Consider the following 21,527-nt stretch of genomic DNA (forward strand, 5'->3'; position numbering starts at 1 on the left):
TTTTCCGATTTTTGGCACTAATATTATTATTGTAGATAAGTTGAGTCTCCATATATTGTTCGTTAGGTTTTTCTTCTTGTCTAATTCCAAAGACGGTATCTTGTCTAGAATTTCAAATTTTTTGAGTTGGTCAAATATTAATTTTTAAGTAATTTACAAGGTTCTCCTTTTTGTTCATATGGTTCTGGATCTTCTTTTGAACTATTTTCAAAATCTTCTAACATTTTTAAATTTGATTTTCGTTATTGGATCATATAAAATCGATTTTAACAGGCTCTAACTTATTTTCATATTTTTGTGTTATACTGAAATATTACCAAACTCTGTACCAATACCTATTATTGGAGAAAAATTCGTTCCGGAACCGGGAATCGAACCCAGGACCTCTCAGCTATGTGCGCTGTCTGAGTTATGCCGAGACCCGAATCAGAGCGCCGGCCCAATATTATATTCTGTATCAATGTTAACAATTGCATTAATTAAGAATTGTTTTCGTTTGTACAATTTTCATAAGAAATAAAATTATCTTCTTTAGTTTCTGTATGGATTAATTAAATACTGTACCTACTTATACAATTATATTTCTCTTAGCTTATTTAGTTATATTTTCCATTTACTAAAAATTAATTTATAGTTTTATCGTTTCTATGGTTATAGTACTTATCTTTTAATCACTTTTATGTTAAGACTTGTCGTTTTATCCTTTAGTCATTGTTTTTCCATAATCTCTAGTGAAGATTTGGATTTTGAGGAAGGGAGACTAAAATATTATTTTATATTCAATACAGTAGCACTTAAATGATGCTGACGAAAATTGTATATTATAAATTATAAATTGGGTAAAAAATATAAATTGCAATATAATAAAAATATCTTGAAATTTCTATGTACTACACTCATATATAATGATTAATGACACAACATAAATAGATCAGTTAAAATTTTTCAAACATAAAGATAAGTTGTAAAAAATTTCTACTCGTAAACGTTGAAGAAGCAGAAGTACATCTCAGAACGGGAAACTTAATCTCCTAGAAAAATAATACAATTATGTACAACTTCTACAATATCATCCCAAGGGATAAGTAAAGTATTATAGCCACTGCAACATAAACTCCTAGAATTATTCTAAACACACAATATTTCTTGATAACCTGACCAGACTTACAACGGTCAATAACTACTAGGAATTGTGGGCATATTTTGAAACAAATACACCTCGGTACGTGATTAATGCAACAATAGTTCTTTAATAGTAATAAAACATTCTTATTAAGTCGCTGCTGTGCTTAAAAATTGTGCTTTTTTCTGTGGTTAAAAATGCACAAATAGGCACACTAAACGTGTTCGTTAATAACAATTTTCTTTTAAGAGTAAAATTACTGCCAATCTATACTAATAATAAAACTGTAACCTAAATTTTTCTGGTAATTTTTCCTTCTGCAAAAATAATAATTGCTCTAAACATCTATATTGTAATTAGCTATTCCGAGACCGAAAATCGCATTTTTGACAGGTTTGTTTGTATCTATATGTTCGTTACCTTTTCACTCAAAAATAGCTACACGGATTTCTATGAAAATTGGTATGCAAGATAAGTTAGTTCCCACTTAGATTTTAGGCTATATGGCATTCAAAATACTTTCATTGAAAGGGGCGTTATAAGGGTGTTTGAAGTAAATAAATAAAAATATCTCGCTTATTATTGATATTTTAGTAGAATGTTACAGGCTGACATTTAATGAGATATTCGAGTTTAAAATAACAATGCTTTTTATGGCATTTCCGCCTGTCATATTATTTAATGAGTAATAAAGGTAAAGAAAATTACTCTGCATACATTTAAGGCGGTCTTGTATAACAATAGGAAAATATTCATTCAACAACGCTTTTTATTTCGGATATTATTGTATTCTATGATATTCTTATGTGTTTATTTATGCTGAATAATTATAATTATGAAGAGAAAATGTTTGTGTGCTTGTATCAGGCAATCTCAGATACTATTTTACCGATCTGGTTAGTTATTTCACCATTGAAAAGTGTAATAGTCCTTTAGATTGACAAGGCTTTATGTCGTTACAGAAGCTCATGAGGAAATCGAGGACTGGGGACAAAAATTGCATCATAAGGTAGGACTAAAACATTACCTTACGTACAGAAAGCTTTGTATACTGTCGAAACTGAAGATGAATGAGCGATATGTAGTTAAATTTAATGCTTTTTGAAGGTAATAAAATTAGATTTCTAATTTGCGTTGCGTTTATATATGAGAAAATGAAAGTCAAAGACGCAATAATTTTGCAAATATACACGTGACACATTTCATTCAGTATTCTGCCCAAGGGCAAGTCTTTCACTGCAAACACAGCATTCTTCAATCCTTCTTATTGTAAATTTATTTCAACTCAACAACAATGTAATTTTATTATCTCAACAATAGGATTTGGTCTCCACACAGTAACACAGTATCCGGTAGTGCACTCCACAGACGACAATGACAATTTTACTTGGACCATTACGAACAACAATGAACTGTTAATCTTAACTAATATTCACAAAGCACTATTTACAACACAGAACTGTCAGTTCTCAGTTCACAGCTCGTTTGTCTTGGCTAGTTCTTCTAGCTTAGTCACTCGCGTTCACAGAATCTCGAACCCCAGACCTTCAGAGACAGTCCACTGTACTCGAACTCAGGTCCCTCCAACTGCGGTCCACTGCACTCGAACTCAGGCCTTCGGATGCTGACACAGTTGCGGACGCATACTCAAGTCGAACTCCGGTACACAAGACTGGCTGGCTTGCTCTGTTCACTGACTGTAACAACGCTGGCTTACTGACTGGCTGAATAAACTGCTCAAGTTCACTCGCGTTTCTTCTTTTATAACTAAACCATAGTTACGAGAAATTTTTACGGGTGTCCAGAGATAGCTCTCTCGAATTATCTGGTATCTCCACTTCGACGGACTTCTGGACGATTCGGGAGTGTCCGTCCCCCCCTTCACTCCGCACGTAGCAGTTTGCTTCCATCCTCACTCGGCAGGTAGCAGATGCGCGCGCAACCTCCCCTCGCCGCGTTACCGTAATACACCCCCTCTGCCCTTCCTCCGTCGGTCGTGAAATCGAACCTCACGTGGCCGTCACATTATTTTCTGGCTTCCTCTTTATCTCATATGATCTTAATGTTGTCTATCATCTAATATTTTCTTCTGCCTCGAACTCTTCTCCCGTTCACCATTCCTTCTAGTGCATCATTCAGTAGGCAGTTTCTTCTCGGCCAGTGACCCAGCAAATTCCTTTTCTTCTTCCTGATCAGTTTCAGTATCATTATTTCTTCACCCACTCTTTCCAACACAGTTTCATTTCTTATTTTGTCTGTCCACTTCACACGTTCCATTCTTCTCCATATCCACATTTGAAATGCTTCTAGTCTCTTCTCTTCACTTATTCGTAATGTCCATGTTTCTGCCCCATACAATTCCACACTCCATAAAAAACACTTCACTAATTTCTTCCATAGTTCTTTGCCAGAGGTCCGCAGAAAATGCTCCTTTTTCTATTAAAACTTCCTTGGACATTGCTATTCTCCTTTCGACTTTCTGGCAGCAGCTCATGTTACTGCTTATACTACATCCCAAGTATTTGGAGCTGTCCACTTGCTCTACTGCCTCATTTATAATTCGCACGTTTATCTTCTATTAAGTATTAATTATTCAGTAAGATACTGGTAAATATTTTACTGCTTAATTACATATTTGGATGAGTTGCGGTAACATATACCTATTTAAAATTTATTTCGTCCACGTAAAATACTAATTTTTACTACATTTTAGTAACAACTTTCTGAGCTATTAATGAAAAACACACTACGTAATGCATGTTGAGATACCCACAATATCGTCTTTTGGCGCGCGAATGAGTCATTTACAGTTGAGCTACAACAAAGTCAGTTCAGTATGATATTTTCATATGGATGTTCCTCCCATAGATTGAATAAAATGGCATTTGAAAAATTGGGACTTAGCAGATTTAGAATGTTAGGTCGTCAGTTGTTAAATTCTTTTGCAGAAAATATTTCTTAACAATTAGTTATTAAATCAGTTCATAAAACAATTTTCAGAATTTTATTACTATTATCAGGAACACATTTTTTTCCAAAACTAAAATGGGTATTTATATATCTATAAATACAAAAGTAAAAAGCGCAGGAAAAATAAAAAATCGTCAACATTATTTCATATTTTCGATATAAAATCTTCAGAAGTTTAAATCGTTAGTTCATAATCTTACACTTTTATAGCATTTCAAGCATTAATGAAATTACTGGTTTTATCTACTTCTAAATAATGGCTATCACAGTTACAGAAGGAAAGTATTTCGTGAAACTATCCTAATTATCTTATACACCGTGTCACGCTTAGAGGGATCGAGAAATATATGCTCACTATTTAAAATCAGATGAAGATATTGTATAATTTACATCTGACAAGATGCAGAAACTGTCCAAGTTTATGCACCAATGGTTTACAACAGTTGCATCTTCATGCGCATGCGCACTAACCTTTATCGTGGAAACAAGCCTGGCGCCATTCAGTAGAATATTCCGTCATTGGACCATTCTTCTTCATCGAGGCGACAATCAAAGGGAATGTGTATCTGGACATGTGCAGAACTTTTGTTGTTGATCACCTCACCCTGGATCGGTTTTTCAGCAATATGGTGCTCCACCCCATTACTATGGAGCAGTTCTTGAATGCAAACTTTCACAATAGGTTGAGCGGAAAAGGAGAACCTTTTTTTTAGTTAGTTATTTAACGATGCTGTATCAACTACTAGGTTATTTAGCGTCGATGAGATTGGTGATAGCGAGATGGTATTTAGCGAGATGAGGCCGAGGATTCGCCATAGATTACCCGGCATTTTCCTTACGGTTGGGAGAAACCTCGGAAAAACCCCAACCAGGTAATCAGCCCAAGCGGGGATCGAACCCGCGCCCGAGCGCAATTTCAGACCGGCAGGCAAGCGCCTTAACCGACTGATCCACACCAGTGGTGAAGAACCCTTGCCTGCCAACTAGGTCATCCGACTTGACGCCCATTGACCTTTTTTGGGGCTTTATGACGAATGTTGCGTACCAACGTGGTACAGTTGACACTTTGGAAAAACTGAGTCAACGCATTATAAATGCAGCTGCGCTAATCACCCCACAAATGTTATGGAACACTTTCCAGAAGGTTGAGTGCCTTTTGGACGTCTTCAGGGTAGCTCGAGGCGCACACATCGAGTTGCACTGACCATTCTCCGTAACTCGGAGAGTTTTTGCATCAAGTTGTACAAAAAATTATGTTATAAAACCATTATTTATACTTTAAATTAGCACTTATTTCTCGATCCCTCTAATCGGGACACCGTGTGTTATGTTATTTTTATTTAAAATATTTAAATGTTCCTTTTTAACTGAAAAACACATTTCATATGGGATATGAACTTCAAGCGAATTCCATTTACGTGTGTATTGAAATATATTTGTCCTAGCGACCTGTAGATAGGGTATTGTTTCCTAAGCTACATAGATACTATTATTATGTTAGAATGAAAAGGACTAATGTGAAAATTTATTTATATTCCGTTGACAATGAATCTTAAGATCGATTTTTCTAATTACATGAAGAAATAGCTTTATTTATGAAGTTAACAGGGAACCCAGTTATAGAAGTACGGAATAAAAATTGGGTATGCGGTTCGTTTTCTTAGTGGACGTAACAAGTCACCTTAGTAAGACCAAGAAAGTCAAAATTGCAAGCTAGTGCCGAATGAATATTTCAATAATATTATGAATTATCACAATGTTAAAAAGCGTATTTTCAAAATCATATGTAAAGTAATCTACATTTACATTGTTTTGGACTACTACAGTTATTTTATTACATTTTGCGTTTCAATCACTGCAGTTTTGTGTATGTCAGCATTGGTAAATTAATACATTTTCATTTCAAATATAGGAAAATTATCTGATACTTGATATTCATGATCACTATTTACTTAATTTATGGCAAAATATTAGTTTTTGTGTGTACTGTTACGGTATTATCATTATCGTCATATTCATAATTGTCATCATATCCGTAATTAACCACGCCTCGTCACAATCACCATTACCATAGCCTATAACTACAAGAGCAGCAACAAAACACATGTATAGATACTGAAAGAAAATTTCGAACGAGTCTTGATGGGAGTCCACCTGTTTGTAGACAACAATTTCGCAAGACTGTCCACAATTAGCATATATATATATATATATATATATATATATATATATATATATATATACTGTATATAAGGGCTCTTGTGTGCTGTAAGCGAAATTTGCACAATAAGACAGCTCAAAATGTTATTTCTGTATCTGTACATATTACAGGTTTTGATAAATGTTTATTAAAATGAACATAAAGCCCCAGGTTCATAAATGTACATTATAAAGCCGCCATTGCAGCATCTACTTGCAGCGTTAAAAAGCGTCATAGCCGTACGATTCGTTCACTCAATACGGGAGCGGGACAAGTATTTTATATCTGAAGCCCGATAGGGCACTGTGATGATGGAGCCTGATCTATAGCTTTTACTGTATTGTAACTATATTGTTTTGTTTTCTATTGTATGGAGATTTGTATTGTATTAAGATGTATATTTTGATGTTCAAATTTCTGTTTCTTTATATATTTTATTTTTATAATTATTCATATCGTTCTACTTATTTTTGGTACCTACAGTATTTATTGTCAGTATAAAATTATGAACACACAGAGTGGAAGTGAAACAGACTTGCAGATTTTCAGAGCGAATAACTCATGTTGTATGTAACAAAAAATTATGATATCATATTGGTGGAAACTTCATTGTTTTTTTTTTCAGGAAAACAATGTTTTTCCCAAATGTTTAATAACCTCTCATTCGGTAACTATTGCGAGTATGATCGTGATTTTTGTCCATATCGATAGAAAAACTAATAAAGAATAATTTGCCCCTTTGGCGTATTTCAACAGTGTAGTCGGTTTTCATTTAAATTTTATTTTAAAAACCTCTAAATTCAAGCCACTGCATGGTGAAATTTGGTTGCAACACTGCGCCAGAGAACAGCTCATCTAGCGAGACACACCGATTTCGTTGACCTCTTACATCTGTAACACGAGAAGAGTGTGTTAACAACGATGTTGCTATACTGCTCAAACTTCAAATTTAATATTCTAATAACCGTGCATTTAATCACAAAACGTAATATAGTTTTCTATTCATTTCAGAGTACCCTATTGTCCCTTTGAATCTGCAAGGTTATTTCACTTTCACCCTATATTTGTAAAATTTGTTTATCCATAACTGATATTCTGTGAATTGAAAACTATTTCCATGACGACCAACACGTTAGCAACTAAAAAAGCCATACATTAAATCATTAATAACTTTTTCACAAACAACACATTACAAAGAAAAGTTGTACAATTTAAAATTATATTTAGATACCATGGTTTCGTGTCCAGACTAGCTAGCCGTTACTCCACAGTTGTGGACTGTTCGACGTTAGTCAATACAATTGGTTGGTTGACAGGTTAGTAAATGGACTTGGTCGACAGGTTAATCAATCCAGTTACTCAATAGTTAGTCAATCCAGTTGATCGATCTAGTCACTTGATAGGTTAGTCAACCCAGGCGGTCGAAGGTTGTCAATTCATTCCGTTAGTCAATTCAATCAGCCGCTATATATATCAGTTAGCCTATTTGTCTGATAGATTAGTCAATCCAGGTTGTCAGCCGCTTGGTCGACTGTATACTGAGTCTAGACGGTCGGCCTGTCGTATGCTGCCTAGTTGGTCGACCAACCGTTTGCTCAATCTAGTCGGTTGTCGGTTTGGTCAACCCAGTCGGTCAGCTGTTTGGTCACTCTAAGTTGTCGATTGGTCAATACAGACGATCAGTAGGTTGGCAAATCCATTCGAACAAATGCTGCCGATTAATTGGTTGGTCGATCAAATACTTCAGTTTATACATTAGTGTAAGTTAAACCAGTGAACTAATTGTTCAGCCGGTCAATCAAGCTAGTAATTGACCGTTGGTGAATCAGATCAATCTCTCCATGAATCCACATTGTTGACCTATCGATCTGCTTGTCAATACAGTGAACATGTCGATTGAAAAAGCCAGTCAGTCAGTCAGTGAATCTAATTCGTTGACCGCTCGGTCTCTTTGTCAATCTATTCATTTTGTCGGTCAGTTAGTCATGGCAGTAATTGGTATGTAGATCCATTAATTCTGTCCTCTGACTAGGTCGGTAAATCAATCCGATTAGTTAACTAAGTTAATGTGGTCAATTAGTCAGTCTACCTTTCAACCTCTATCGTATGATGGTCCCTTAATTAGTTGTCATTCAGTAACTACGCTGTTGACACATAAATGGCTCCAAGATAGGCGTGACTATTCTACAATATCATAAGAAAGTTTATCTTAATCACACCTTCTTATCTTAATCGACGTTATGGTGAGTATGAATAACTGTTTTCTTAACTGTTGAGGGCTGCAATTGTGAGATTAAATTTGGCATCATATGGATTTACATTTTCGCAGTTGATCTTAAATCTAGAATAGCTCTGAAAATATTTCATGCAGAGTGGTCGTGACTGATTTGAAACCATTCAAATTCAATAGTAGGTTAACTACATAATAAAATATTAGTAGGCCTAGCTAATATGTTACTTGAAATCACAAAGTTTACTAATATATTCTCTTGAATTAGTATTTGCTTCAAATTTGTGTGCAATATTTGCATAATTTTACAGATACAGATACAAAGAATATCATATTGTTGCAATTACTTCACTAGGTCTTGTCGTTGACACCGTCCATTTCTTTCAAAATGGATTCTAAACTCCTATTCTTTGTCTCTGGCAACACAATGTAGATAAATAAGGCTCCTATGAAAGAAAATGCAGCAAAAACCCAGAAGGTACCATGACCATACAATAGATTCACTAATGTTGAGTAAAATTGCAAAGATATGAATGATAAAATCCACAATGACGTAGTCGTCAACCCCATGGCGAAACCTCTAGCTTCAGGGCGGAATATTTCTGACAGAACTACGTAATACATATTGCAAGGGCCGACCACAACAAAGAAGCAGTAAAATGATATGGACACAACCGGCAGTACTCCAAATGCTGAGACGTCCATGCCCAGATGCTTCATGTACATGTACAATCCTAGAATGCAGAGACATATGCCTTGAAGAGTGTATGTGCTGATGAGTAGTACTCTTCTTCCTAGTTTGTCAGAAAAGAAGAAGCAAAAGAACGAGCCCAAGAGAGTTACGGCACTGACTATGAAAGAAGATATATTTGGAGCGAAGTAACCACCTGTCATTTCAAATATGACTGCACAGTAACTGAACACAGGGTTAAGTCCAGAGAGCTGTTGGCAGACTGCTAACACTATACCTATTAATAGAGCTTTCCTCGTACCACGAACAGATAAAAGTTCTTTTACTGTTACTTTCTGTACTTTGGCTGAATTTTCAGCCATAATTGCTCGCAACTTTGACATTTCTTCTTCAGCAACCTTTGAATCATTTCCGCGCATCCACAAATAAGATTCAAATGCCTTCTTATCATTTCCTTTTCCCAACAGAAACATTGGTGACTCTGGTAGCCATATATATGTAAGTATGAAGAAGAGGGGAAGGGAAATACTGATGATGGCAGTGTTTCGAATGGACAAATAGGATCCCACCACGTATATAAGAAGAAACCCAGTGTCCAGAGCTAATCCTCTCAAAGCTCCTAAAGTTCCCCTTAGAGAGTCCTCAGAAACTTCTCCTATGTATAAAGTAATGAATATGTTCATTCCCGATAGTCCGAGTCCCAAAATAAACCTTCCGATGCAGAGCAGCGTTACAGAGTCCCCAAAAATGACTAGTAACCATCCGACGACATTTGGTACCGCGCTGATATACCCGGCCGTTTTCCGTCCCATGTGTTGATTGATGTAGCTGAAAAGTGGAGTTGATAACAAGGCCCCGAGATAAGGTAGAGAACCTGTCAATGATTCCTGATCGTCACTGAGTGCTCCGAATAGTTCTTTATTTGTTCTTAGAATAGGAAGACTTGGAGAAGGCCATCCCAAAGCAACACCATGAGCGACGTTCATGATGTTCACTGCAACACAAGAAAAGGTTTATTAGGTAAGCAAAAATAGAAAATGCACAATTGAACTCACATCTTTCAGCTACTTTTCTACATAGACGGCAAGTTTCTAACACATTTTTCCCATCGTGGTGTCAGTTTCAATATACCCTATTCATAGAACTCCGTTCGGTTGGAATATAGCCATCTGCGGACAGTTGATTGCACTTCTGCATCGGTCGCAAAGCAATGGACGGCCAAGAATTTATTCATGGGACCAAACAGATGAAAGTCGACGATGAATGGTCTGGACTGTATGTTGGATGCTCGAGCACCTCCCAACCAAATGTGTTGATTTTCTCACGAACAAGCCGCAACATGAGAGCGCGCATTGTCATGAAGAAGTCTGACATCGTCAGCATCAATGTTATGGCGTTTGTCACGAAGGACACGATGCAACTTTACCAAAGTTTGAATGTGGGCTGCAGCATTTACAGTGGTCCCATGTTTAGCAGAGTCCTCCAACAAAACACCATGCGTATCCCAGAGCACTGTCACAAGCACTTTCTTAGCAGAGTGAGTCACATTAAATTGTTTCTTTACTGGGGAAGGAGCATGGTTCCACTCCATAGAGTTCGTTTCGGGCGTGTAGTGGTAAGCACAGGACTCATCACCAGTGACAATTGCTTCCAGAAAGGCATTTACGCCTTAAGTGGTCCAAGCATATCATCATTCGCTTGCCCTTGTGGTCGTCTGTCAGGTTCTTAGGCACCCAGCCGGCACTAACTTTATGAAAATCCAATGTGTCGTGCACGATATCGTACACCGCACCGTATGAACTTTGAACTGCTGAGATAAGGTTCGCAGTTAGATCCGCCGGTCGTTCAAAATTGCTGCCTCAATGCCTGTGACATTCCGCTGGGTTGCAGCTGTTACTGGCCGCCCGGAACATCGCGAATCACAAAGGTTCTCACGGCCGTCTGCGAAGAATGCGCACCGCTTGGAGATGTAGCTATGGTCCATACAGTCTTCTCCGTACACGCTACTCATGTCCTTGTGAATTTCACTTGGTTATGCCCTTTAGCACACAAAAATCGCGCAACACTTCGCTGCTCTTCACAAGTTGACGTCAGTAACATGCGCGCCATCTTTGTTACGGAGTTCACGCTTCTCTCGCTAGAGCTGCTCATGCAAAACAAATTGTGTCTATAGTGAAAACTTCAAACTATATCTCGATGAAATGTCAACATCCCAGTCGTAATACAAACGCAGAAAAAAAAATATTGTGCGTTACTTTTCGATCCACCCTCGTATAATGGAATTAAATATCTCTGTATTTGAAATGTAATTTTATTATAAGGAATTTACAGTTTCTGTTTTGTACATCTTGATGATTTCAAATCCGACATTTGGCGTTTCTGGGATAGGAGTTTAAGTTAGTGTTTACTCATATTGTAATAATGTGACGCCAGAATTTAGTCTAACAAGTGGTTCGCAGTAATCTGCACCTTTATATTGAGCTACAGAGGAGCTACAGAGCTTTGTGCCGTCACTTTGTCTTTGTAGCCTATAACTTCTTTCCAGGACGTCATGAGATTTGGAGTGAGTTTTTTTCATTTATTGAGATTTGAGTGGAACATAGAAAAAACATGTTTTTTTTTTAAGTCTTTCAAAGTACAAAAATTTGCAATGGGATCTTGAGATTTATTAGTAGAACAAAAACTGACCATCAAATATTTTAATTTTATTCGTACATACTAGTAACGAAAGAAAGTTCGGAGAAAGAAGGTTTCGGTATGTTCTTCCTTGTATTCACAGTAATATTATATATTTTATTCTACATCAAAATATAAGGCATTTCATACATATTTCCCCACATTTCGTACTAAGGGTACCATTTAACGAGAAGTGTGTCGCGTCACTCAGGGTAAACGATTTCGAAGATGTGTAATAAGTAATAATTTTGTATCTGTCCTACTACAAATATTACGCCATAATATACACTAATAAATTTTACACGTGTAGTAATCGTAGTCTTGTGTTAAAACAAGATCATTACATATGACTCTCGAAGTGTACAATGCATTTGCAATCCTTCTTACCGTACCTATAATAGACGCACTGAACTGCCGAATTCTTCCTTTGAACTTCTTCGAGAAGTTCCATTTAGCAGCAGTTTTCATTCTCTGAAATAGAAAATATGTTCTATAATGAATTTCTCTTAAAACGCCAACGTATAGTAACATACATTGCTAAATTATGGCTCTATCAGGAGTAAAATCACGTGTAGTAGGCAAATCACAGTTCAAGGGAGAATTTGGAAGCTGATGGTAATCAGAGCTAGGAACTTCGTACCGATAGCTGTCGCCCTGTGCAGAGTACGTCAAGCCAGGTGCGACGTCATCAAAAAACAGCTACAGCTAGTCATAGAAACAGGAACGTACAGTGGAAAGGAAAACAAACTCGTCAAGGCAGTATTCCCGTTTCCGAAAAAAAGGAAGACCTATGGGGCATTGCACTGCTTGTTACATAATTATGTTTATGTACAACTATACAAATTGTTACATACATATAGATTGACATTGATACAATTGCTCTTTACATGTTTACATCATATACACCTATAAAATATAACACAGGGTAACATTTACAGAAATGAAGCAAAACAATAGGTTAATAATAAAATAATACATTCGTAAATATCTTGAGACGTTTACTAGTAAAAACCAAAGAGGAAAACAAACTGATCATACATACATACATACATACATACATACATACATACATACATACATACATACATACATACGTACGTACAAACAAAACAATGGTGCAATCTGTTTTGATATATCTCTAACTGTTTTCAAGTTATTTGAAGATAATTTTAATGTCATAATGACACAAACCTTAGGTACTGCATCTAGAGATATTTTGTGACATGGTACAGTACGAAGAATGCTTTGGAAAAGGTATTTTATGCAATTCTGGTAATTAACTTTTTCTGCTTTACTGTTTGGTTAACCTGTAACCGTTTCAATGCATTGTTGTAATTATTTGTTATTCAGACGTCTGTCTAAAAAAATAACGTTTTCAGCACACATGTTAAAAATGTTTCACTTGCGGCCTCGTTTGGCAAACATTCCTACTCAGAAAATAAAGTTCCATTTTTAACAATTGTATCGTAAATAACTATTACGTAAGCATTCTGTAATTCAGTGAATTGGATCACGAGCCCTTGTTGTCAACCTTGCAACATTTTTATTTGGGCAAAGCAAACTTGTTCTAATCCTAATTATGACAATATTAGTTTGCGAAGTTTTTAAGTTGTATTTACGTATGTTCTTCTTATCGTCAATGAATTTTTTATGCTATCTTTTAACACATTTCAAAACAAAGGAAAATAAATGTTGCTATCTTTACACATGAGCGATCCACGACATTTGATATTTTTCTTCACGTTGCAAGTTCATGTATTCTTCCCCTCCACTGCTTAGGTCGGGGATATCAAGGTTACCTATTGGCTATGGCATGCCTCGTACTACTACCCCATCAGTGCACCCCTTGATCTCAAACTGAAGTACCTACTCTGCGTTCAGTATTTGTACTGGTACAGCAATGGCTTGTGCATGAGGCGCTATTAAATATCTTGTTTCTGACTGGGGAAAGCCGTTCTGTGTGAGAATTTCGGTATGGTGCGTAAATGAAGTTTTTGCTCTGTAATCAAATACTGCAAGTAAAGAAATATAAGATAATATGAGTCCTCTAGAATCATAACTCACAATATTCAAAAACTTGTTTTTTTTTTTTGGCAATTAAGCAAAAACTTACATCTCATTAATTACCATTTGGCAGAATTATTGTAAATATATTTATTTTTATTTTATTGGGTTATTTTACGACGCTTTATCAACATCTAGGTTATTTAGCGTCTGAATGAAATGAAGGTGATAATGCCGGTGAAATGAGTCCGGTGTCCAGCACCGAAAGTTACCCAGCATTTGCTCGTATTGGGTTGAGGGAAAACCCCGGAAAAACCTCAACCAGGTAACTTGCCCCGACCGGGATTCGAACCCGGACCACCTGGTTTCGCGGCCATACGCGCTGACCGTTACTCCACAGGTGTGGACTTGTAAATATACCTTTTATTATAATTCTAAATATTAATTACTGTTTTTTAGTAAAATCGTTAATTCCATATAAATTTATGAATTATTACAAAATAAGTATTCATTTTATTGTGAGTTATGACTCTAGGGGCCTCATGTAAACAATCACTATAGCCAAGACGACTTAATTGGCTAAATATGTCCAGTCTTATAAAGGTGCGACAAAACTTTTTTTCTAAGTCCCAGAAAGAAGGCAGAGACCTGATTCACAAGAGAACGACTAGTTGAAGCAATAAAATTAGTTTTGTTTCGTTGTATGTCAGAAGACTTCGGTTGATTCCGTGAGAGCTTAGGTGTATGTACGACTCCGCTCCGCTCTGTTTTTCCTTTGTTTTCTTTGTTTGTTGTTTTTTCTGTCTGTTCATAGGTCAAATGTTATCAAAATCTATAACTGTATATTCAAGGAGTAAATCAAGTGCAAAATAAACATTCTCTTCTTAGTCGTGTGAACCTGGCGCTGCCAGAAAGTGAACTTAGACAAATTCACGCTACAAGACAGCGGTCATTTTCTTGTGTCTAAGGCTGTACATACGGACTGAACATTATCAAAATATGGATTAAGAATTTTATAAAAATAACCCAAACAATGAAAATAAATACTGCATTTTAACAGTATATCTTGAATGATTTTTATGCTATCGAATTATACAAAAATACTGAACATATTGCATAACCATAACAAGCCATAGAATACAAATTTAAGATAACGAAGTTTGACATTAAAATTATTGGAGTATTTTCTTTACAGTAATTAAAATAAAACGAAGTCTGGTTCCCACATTTCATGTAAAAGCAAAATCTTTCAAATTGTGATTAAAGTAAAGTAGATTTTAAATATTATGTGATAAGAATTCTGAAATAAAATGTGAAAGTAAAATGTTAAAATATATAGACGTGAGTTCTTTTCAAATATATAAAACATGCACCACACTTGTAAATATGGCCTAACATAGAATAATATATGTTTTATATCATTCCAAATATAATAATAATAATAATAATAATAATATCTACTCGTTGTCAAATACAAAGAATGTGGCCACGGACGTAGCTCAGTCGACTAAGGCGCTTGTCTGCCGATGAGGAGTTGCTCTCGGGCGTGGGTTCGATTACCGATTGGGCTGATTACCTGGTTTTCCCCCACCGTAAGGCAAATACCAAGTAATCTATGGCGAATCCTCGGCCTCATCTCGCCAAATACCATCTCGCTATCACAGCATTGTTAAATAACGAAGTAAAAAGATACAAAAAATGATAAACAGTAAAATTTAAAGTGTGACATTAAAAAATGTCTTACAAGAAATTGGTTTGGTTACACAAACTGAAATTTACAGAAGATTATGTTTTACAAATTAAGATAATGAAAATTTGCAGTAAAATAAAAGATATACATAAAAAATATGTATTCTCATATAAATCGTATCCTTAATATGATCTAAAATATAAATGATTATAAACACGTGGTAGGCGATGAAAGTATGATATGTTATTGCGTTTGAGAGAAGAGCTTTCTCAGTAAGTAATATTTAATTAATATTACGCTTCTGTTAATAATTTAAATTTTCGTCTTTACAATTTGAGTAATTTAACGGCTATTAACTATCATATCTGGCCTTCTGTGCTCGAGATTGCGGGTTCGATCCCCGCCCAGATCGATGGAATTTAAGTGTGCTTAAATGCGACAGGCTCATGTCACTAGATTTACTGGCATGTAAAAGTACTCCTGCAGGACAAAATTCCGCCATACCGGGGACGCTGATATAACCTCGACAGTTGAGAGCGTCGTTAAATAAAACATAATTTAAATTTAACCGTAGCTACGACGGAAATTAATAAACTAATACTGATATGTACTCGCGTGCTGACATCATAATAATGAACCGAGATAAAAAAACTGGTCTCATTCTTGACTCCACTGTGAGGTTCGAAATTAATGAAGATCAACCAAAGCAGGTACATGAATAGAAACGCTCTATTTACCTTCCATGCTGTGATGATCTCAGTCATAATACAATATTCAAGATTGGAATGTCATTGGACTTATGTTTGGTGCGCGAAAAACAATTCCCAAATTTACATTGGAGATCCTCAGAAAATTAAAGGTTCCTGATAAGTCTCTTCAGACAATTGCATCATCCATTTTAAAATCTTCACTGAACATCATCAATCACCATCTCTATTCATATTTATAATATTCAATGTATATTATTTATTTTCAATAAATTGTTATCGTTTTGATAGCCACCACATCTTGTCGCAGAATATTCTTTTTTTTAAATTTCATTATGCATTTTTTAACATTAATTTACATTTTCTTTTTTGTTCATTTGAAATTCATTAGGATGCCGATATTTTAAATATATCATTTAAATCCATCCGGCTATCCTTTCGATGATATTCTTATTTAAAATTATTTGTTTATTTTTAGGCCATAAACAAATGTTCACCTGAAGCTGTATTAAGGACTAATTATGAAATAGTATATAATAATAGCTTCGGAACACCATCCGTTCACAGACGGAAATTGTTAAAAAAACTAACAAAGGGCGAATTTAAGTGATATTAATTTTAAAAACAGTCTAGGCATTTTCACATTTGACATAGAACCTAATTTCGTGTACAAAAATAAAGAAGAAATTCAGGAAGTAAAAAGAGCAATTCAGAACAGTCTTGCAACAGTCTTTTGTACCCTCCACACGACAAAAAGAGTAATTAGGTCCTATTCCTATGCAATGCCACCGAAGCCTCAGCACCTCGCTGCACTGTGGCAGCGATCTTGGCATACTGGATAGGTGAACGCATTGCAATTACAACGTCATTAAATAGTGAAACAATCAGTATCTACTGGAGAAGAGAAATGCGGGATTCAAGACATGGGGTGTCTATAATTCCGAAGTTACGAAGATACGAGTATGTCAACAAATTCGTTACCGAATTTCAAGCTGTAAAATAGCCATTTAAAAATACTGATTGCAATTATGACTAATTCAAAATAAATAATTCCAAACGAAAAAAAAAGATTAGTTTATAAATTCGGGGGGAGGAAAGAGAATGTAACCATACATAACTAAATATGGAAATTATAACAGTAATATTACGTAAATTAATAGGTTAACGTATTTTACAGGCAATTTTGAATTACGGCAATACCTATAAAAAAGCTTAACAGAATAGTGAATGATTCGAAGGTATAGTACCTACAGCATCTGGTCTGCTGACCATTTGGCCTATTGCACTTTACTCAATTTACCCTATTAGTGTTTTTACCAACAAAATTATTTCCCACTCATTACATTTCTGTGTATATTCGTTGTCTTCTACACCCTGGTACTGTGAATCGAAATTTGCAAAGTATGGCAGCCGAATTAATTTCAGCGTCAGAAGGTGGCAATCAACGGTCACACTGAGGATTTATGTACAGAGAACAGACGAACATATTAGGCGTATTCGTATTACACAGTATGTATTCGTAAATGCAGAAAAGCTTAAATATGCAATTTTCTTTTAGTTTTAGCTTATAACCAAGTGTGTTTTTACGTTTCATTAAATGAAAGAAGAAGGGATAGGAATCCTACTTCTTCGGATCATTAAACATTTAGACATTGGCTGCATTAAACTGCATGTATCGACCACAACAATAAAATTAGAAGACCTGTTCCACCTCAACATCTTGATGAGAAAACTAAGGGAGATGGAAACGAGATGGAAACGTCGAAAATGTTATTTCATACATCATGAGCAAAGGTGAAAGTGAAATCTATCTTTCCCTTAAATAAGAACCCCTTTTCTTCCCGACATAACTTATTGTTTTTAATATTCCGAATCGGAGGGTGAAATCCTTCATAATGAAATTAATTCATTCATAGTTCACTGCAAGCCCAGCATTCTCTAATCTTTTCTATTTTCCGCCTTCATCTTATTCTCTGTGTACGAACCCATATAATGTCTAACTGGTTGGTATCTTCTTCTGTCCCGAACTTTTTTCCCTGTTATCATTCTAGTGTATCCTTCAGTTGACAGTTTCTTCTTAAAATATTACGATAAATTCCAGAAAGCTGGCATTTTGTATAGAGTTTCAGAACTCGTACGTTAATAGTAAACATTTTCTATTGATATTGAAGTATTTTTACTATGAATCTGTGCATTTTAATTGAAGTGATTTTTGATAACTAAATATTTTTTTTTCAATATAATTAATCACAGGAACAATAGTATTACAAAGTAATAGTTTATTTCAGAGATTATCTTATAGACTGCCAACCAGTAAAGAAATAAATCTCCTAACGTAATGTTTTGAGGTGTGTGCACTCTAATTGATACATGCATGTTTAAAAATAAGTTTCAAATAGTAAGTAAATAAAAAGAAACTATGCACCTAAAGTGTATATCTAATATTTAAAAACATTTCTAAATCATTCATCATGAGGCTATATAAGTACTTAAAATAATACCAGCAATTTTTTGTACATCTACGGTGTAAGTACTCATATGAGCAAGTTCAAGTACAAGTTCATTTTAAAGGAAGGAAAGTGTTTACTTACTCTTCTACTGTTTCGACTACACACTACAAGATTTCTGGTTACACTGTAACTGTAGTTGTTGACTTGTATGTTCTAGCTCGATAAAGAGCACATTTGATCAAATTGTACAGCCCTACTTACGTAAACTATACTCCACCAACACTTCTTGTGTAAGCCTGCAATTAGCATGCACACGAAAAAGTAGATATTTCTAAAGATGACCTTCGTTATTATTAGTTAGTATTACAAAATGGTGTACTTTGCGTAGGATAATTACCGATTATCAAGGGGTTAGGTACAGATTAGAGCAGTAACATTTTTTGAAATATTCAACATTTTTTTCCTTCATTACTGTATCTTGTACAATAATCAAAATTGGTATGTGTAAAGTACTGTCTTTCTGCTATACGAAAAAAAAAATATTTTTACGACTTAAAAAATTAGTTTTATATATATATATATATATTTTCAAAATTCAAAATGTTGGCAGTTCACTGTGCAATAATGAAGCGTTTCCCTCATAACTCATAAACTTGTTAACTTTTTCATGTTCTCTCTCTTTTACTTTATTGCTGAAACTCATGTTTACAATATCATTCTCTTTCAACTACATTCCTTAATCAATAATATTTTTTTTTTATTTTGTGTTAGAAGAAAATACTAATTTCACCATCAGATAATCTATCAAAGGTAGAAAAGTGATCTTGCATCATATTGTAGATATGAATATACACAAAACATTTCATCACAGAATGTTGGATAGTTTTTGAGTTATGTGGAAAACGCTTTCACTGCACAGTAAACTGTATTTTGAAAAAATGTAAATATATTTTTTTTAATTATAAAAATATTTGTTTCATATTTCAGAAGGACAGTGTTTAACAGACACTAATTTTCATTAGTGTACAAGATACAGTAATAGAGAAAAAAATGTTACTGTTGTAAGATGTACCTAATAGAGACCTGCAAAACTGCGCTCACAACCGGTTTAGATTCGTCCGGTCGGGAGCTCAACCGGCTACGATGACATCGGGCCGAATAACTCGGTTGTCGAGCAATTACGCCTGATGTATTGCAGAGTAGACAGAACATCAGGCGCATTTACATGAAACTAACGTTTTTCGAGTACACAACCGGATTAACAAGGAAATTTACGTTGAAAAAAAAAGTGTTTGCAAGTATTCTTACAGTTCATTCGACACTATAACACATATGTTTTCTTTATTATTCTGAACTTGCAGTAGCTTTATAAGTATCGTTTATATTTTAAACTTTTAGAGTGTTACTAATGAAAGTTGCTTAAAGATATGTTAAACAATGTTATAGTTTTTCACAGAACAAGACGTGCACAAGCCATGTATATTTTTCTTACCAACAAACGCTATATACCTGGCGTTTTTCTATACCAGTGTTAAACAGTATACGTCATAACTTCATCATTTGATTACGTCGTAACTCTTTCTCGTCACATATTGACTGAATCTTGTTCGATTTGTATAACCCAATGATCGATATTACATAAGTTCATGTAAGAACGCGAATTATTTAGAACACAAATCTCACACAGAAAGAAATGGTAAGGAGGAACAAAATACAATCTCCAAATAACACCAGGTACATTTCATCATACAATAACTTTTTAACATTTTCTCAGCAGGCTATACAAACAGAGTAAAAATATTGAAGGATATTTATTTTGTTTAATTACAAAAATATGTTTGCTTCAAATAGGAATACAAATAATTTGACACTTTAATAATTTATTTTTGTATTCGGAACTTGCAGTAATTTGACTAGTAACAAATAAATGAACAATGGACACAGTGACATCGAAGGAAATAGACGTAATGTATAATGTGGAATACCATAATGTAAACATATTCAAAAATATAATTACAATTCATTATAAAACAAAATAGGAAATAAGTACATAAGTCCATTATGACGTTTGTACTTTAAACTAAAAAAAATATATATAAACCTACCTCTAAAACAATAGTTGCATGCTTTTTAATTATTCTAATCAGTTGCAATATTATTTATTATTAAGAAATCAATTTAAAAAGATAAACAGTAATGTTATTTTCAACAATACGATTACTTTGGCTCCCAATGGTGGTTGTTCTGTACAAAATAAGTATAATTTACACATTTCTAAACTACGAATAGCAAAAGATTAGCAAGGTTTAGAAACAAATCATTCTGTATAGAAAAGATCTACTTCAGAGAAAACAAGTGTCATTCAAAGAATTGTCGACCTGGTTGGCAAGTTGGTATAGCGCTGGCCTTCTATGCCCAAGATTGCGGGTTCTATCCCGGGCCAGGTCGATGGCATTTAAGTCATTTAAGTGTGCTTAAATGCGACAGGCTCATGTCAATAGATTTACTGGCATGTAAAAGAACTCCTGCGGGACAAAATTCCGGCACATCCGGCGACGCTGATATAACCTCTGCAGTTGCGAGCGTCGTTAAATAAAACATAACATTTTTTTTTCAAGGAACTATTTTATTATACACTTGCTAATATCAACTATTTGATGTTCACAATTATTATTAGGGCCTATTATCATAGACTACATGATCAGAGTTGACTTCTTGTGTTTATGTATTAATAAATCTCTTTTAATAGTCTAAAGTTACGCTCGGTGCACACTTATTCATGGAAT

The 21,527-nt window shown here is 34.9% G+C and overlaps 1 protein-coding gene across 1 annotated transcript; it reads right to left on the minus strand.

Annotated features, from left to right (window-relative positions):
- Positions 1-6,868: 6,868 nt before the first annotated feature.
- LOC138706028 (facilitated trehalose transporter Tret1-like) lies at positions 6,869-18,939 on the minus strand. Its single transcript, XM_069834922.1, has 3 exons — positions 18,883-18,939; positions 12,283-12,361; positions 6,869-10,208 (listed from the first exon to the last, which is right to left on the minus strand). Exons 2-3 carry the CDS (start codon positions 12,356-12,358, stop codon positions 8,875-8,877), a joined length of 1,410 nt encoding a protein of 469 aa, XP_069691023.1. The 5' UTR covers positions 12,359-12,361; positions 18,883-18,939; the 3' UTR covers positions 6,869-8,874.
- Positions 18,940-21,527: the final 2,588 nt, after the last annotated feature.

Source organism: Periplaneta americana, chromosome 9, assembly GCF_040183065.1.
Source record: "Periplaneta americana isolate PAMFEO1 chromosome 9, P.americana_PAMFEO1_priV1, whole genome shotgun sequence".
Lineage (NCBI taxonomy): Eukaryota > Metazoa > Arthropoda > Insecta > Blattodea > Blattidae > Periplaneta > Periplaneta americana.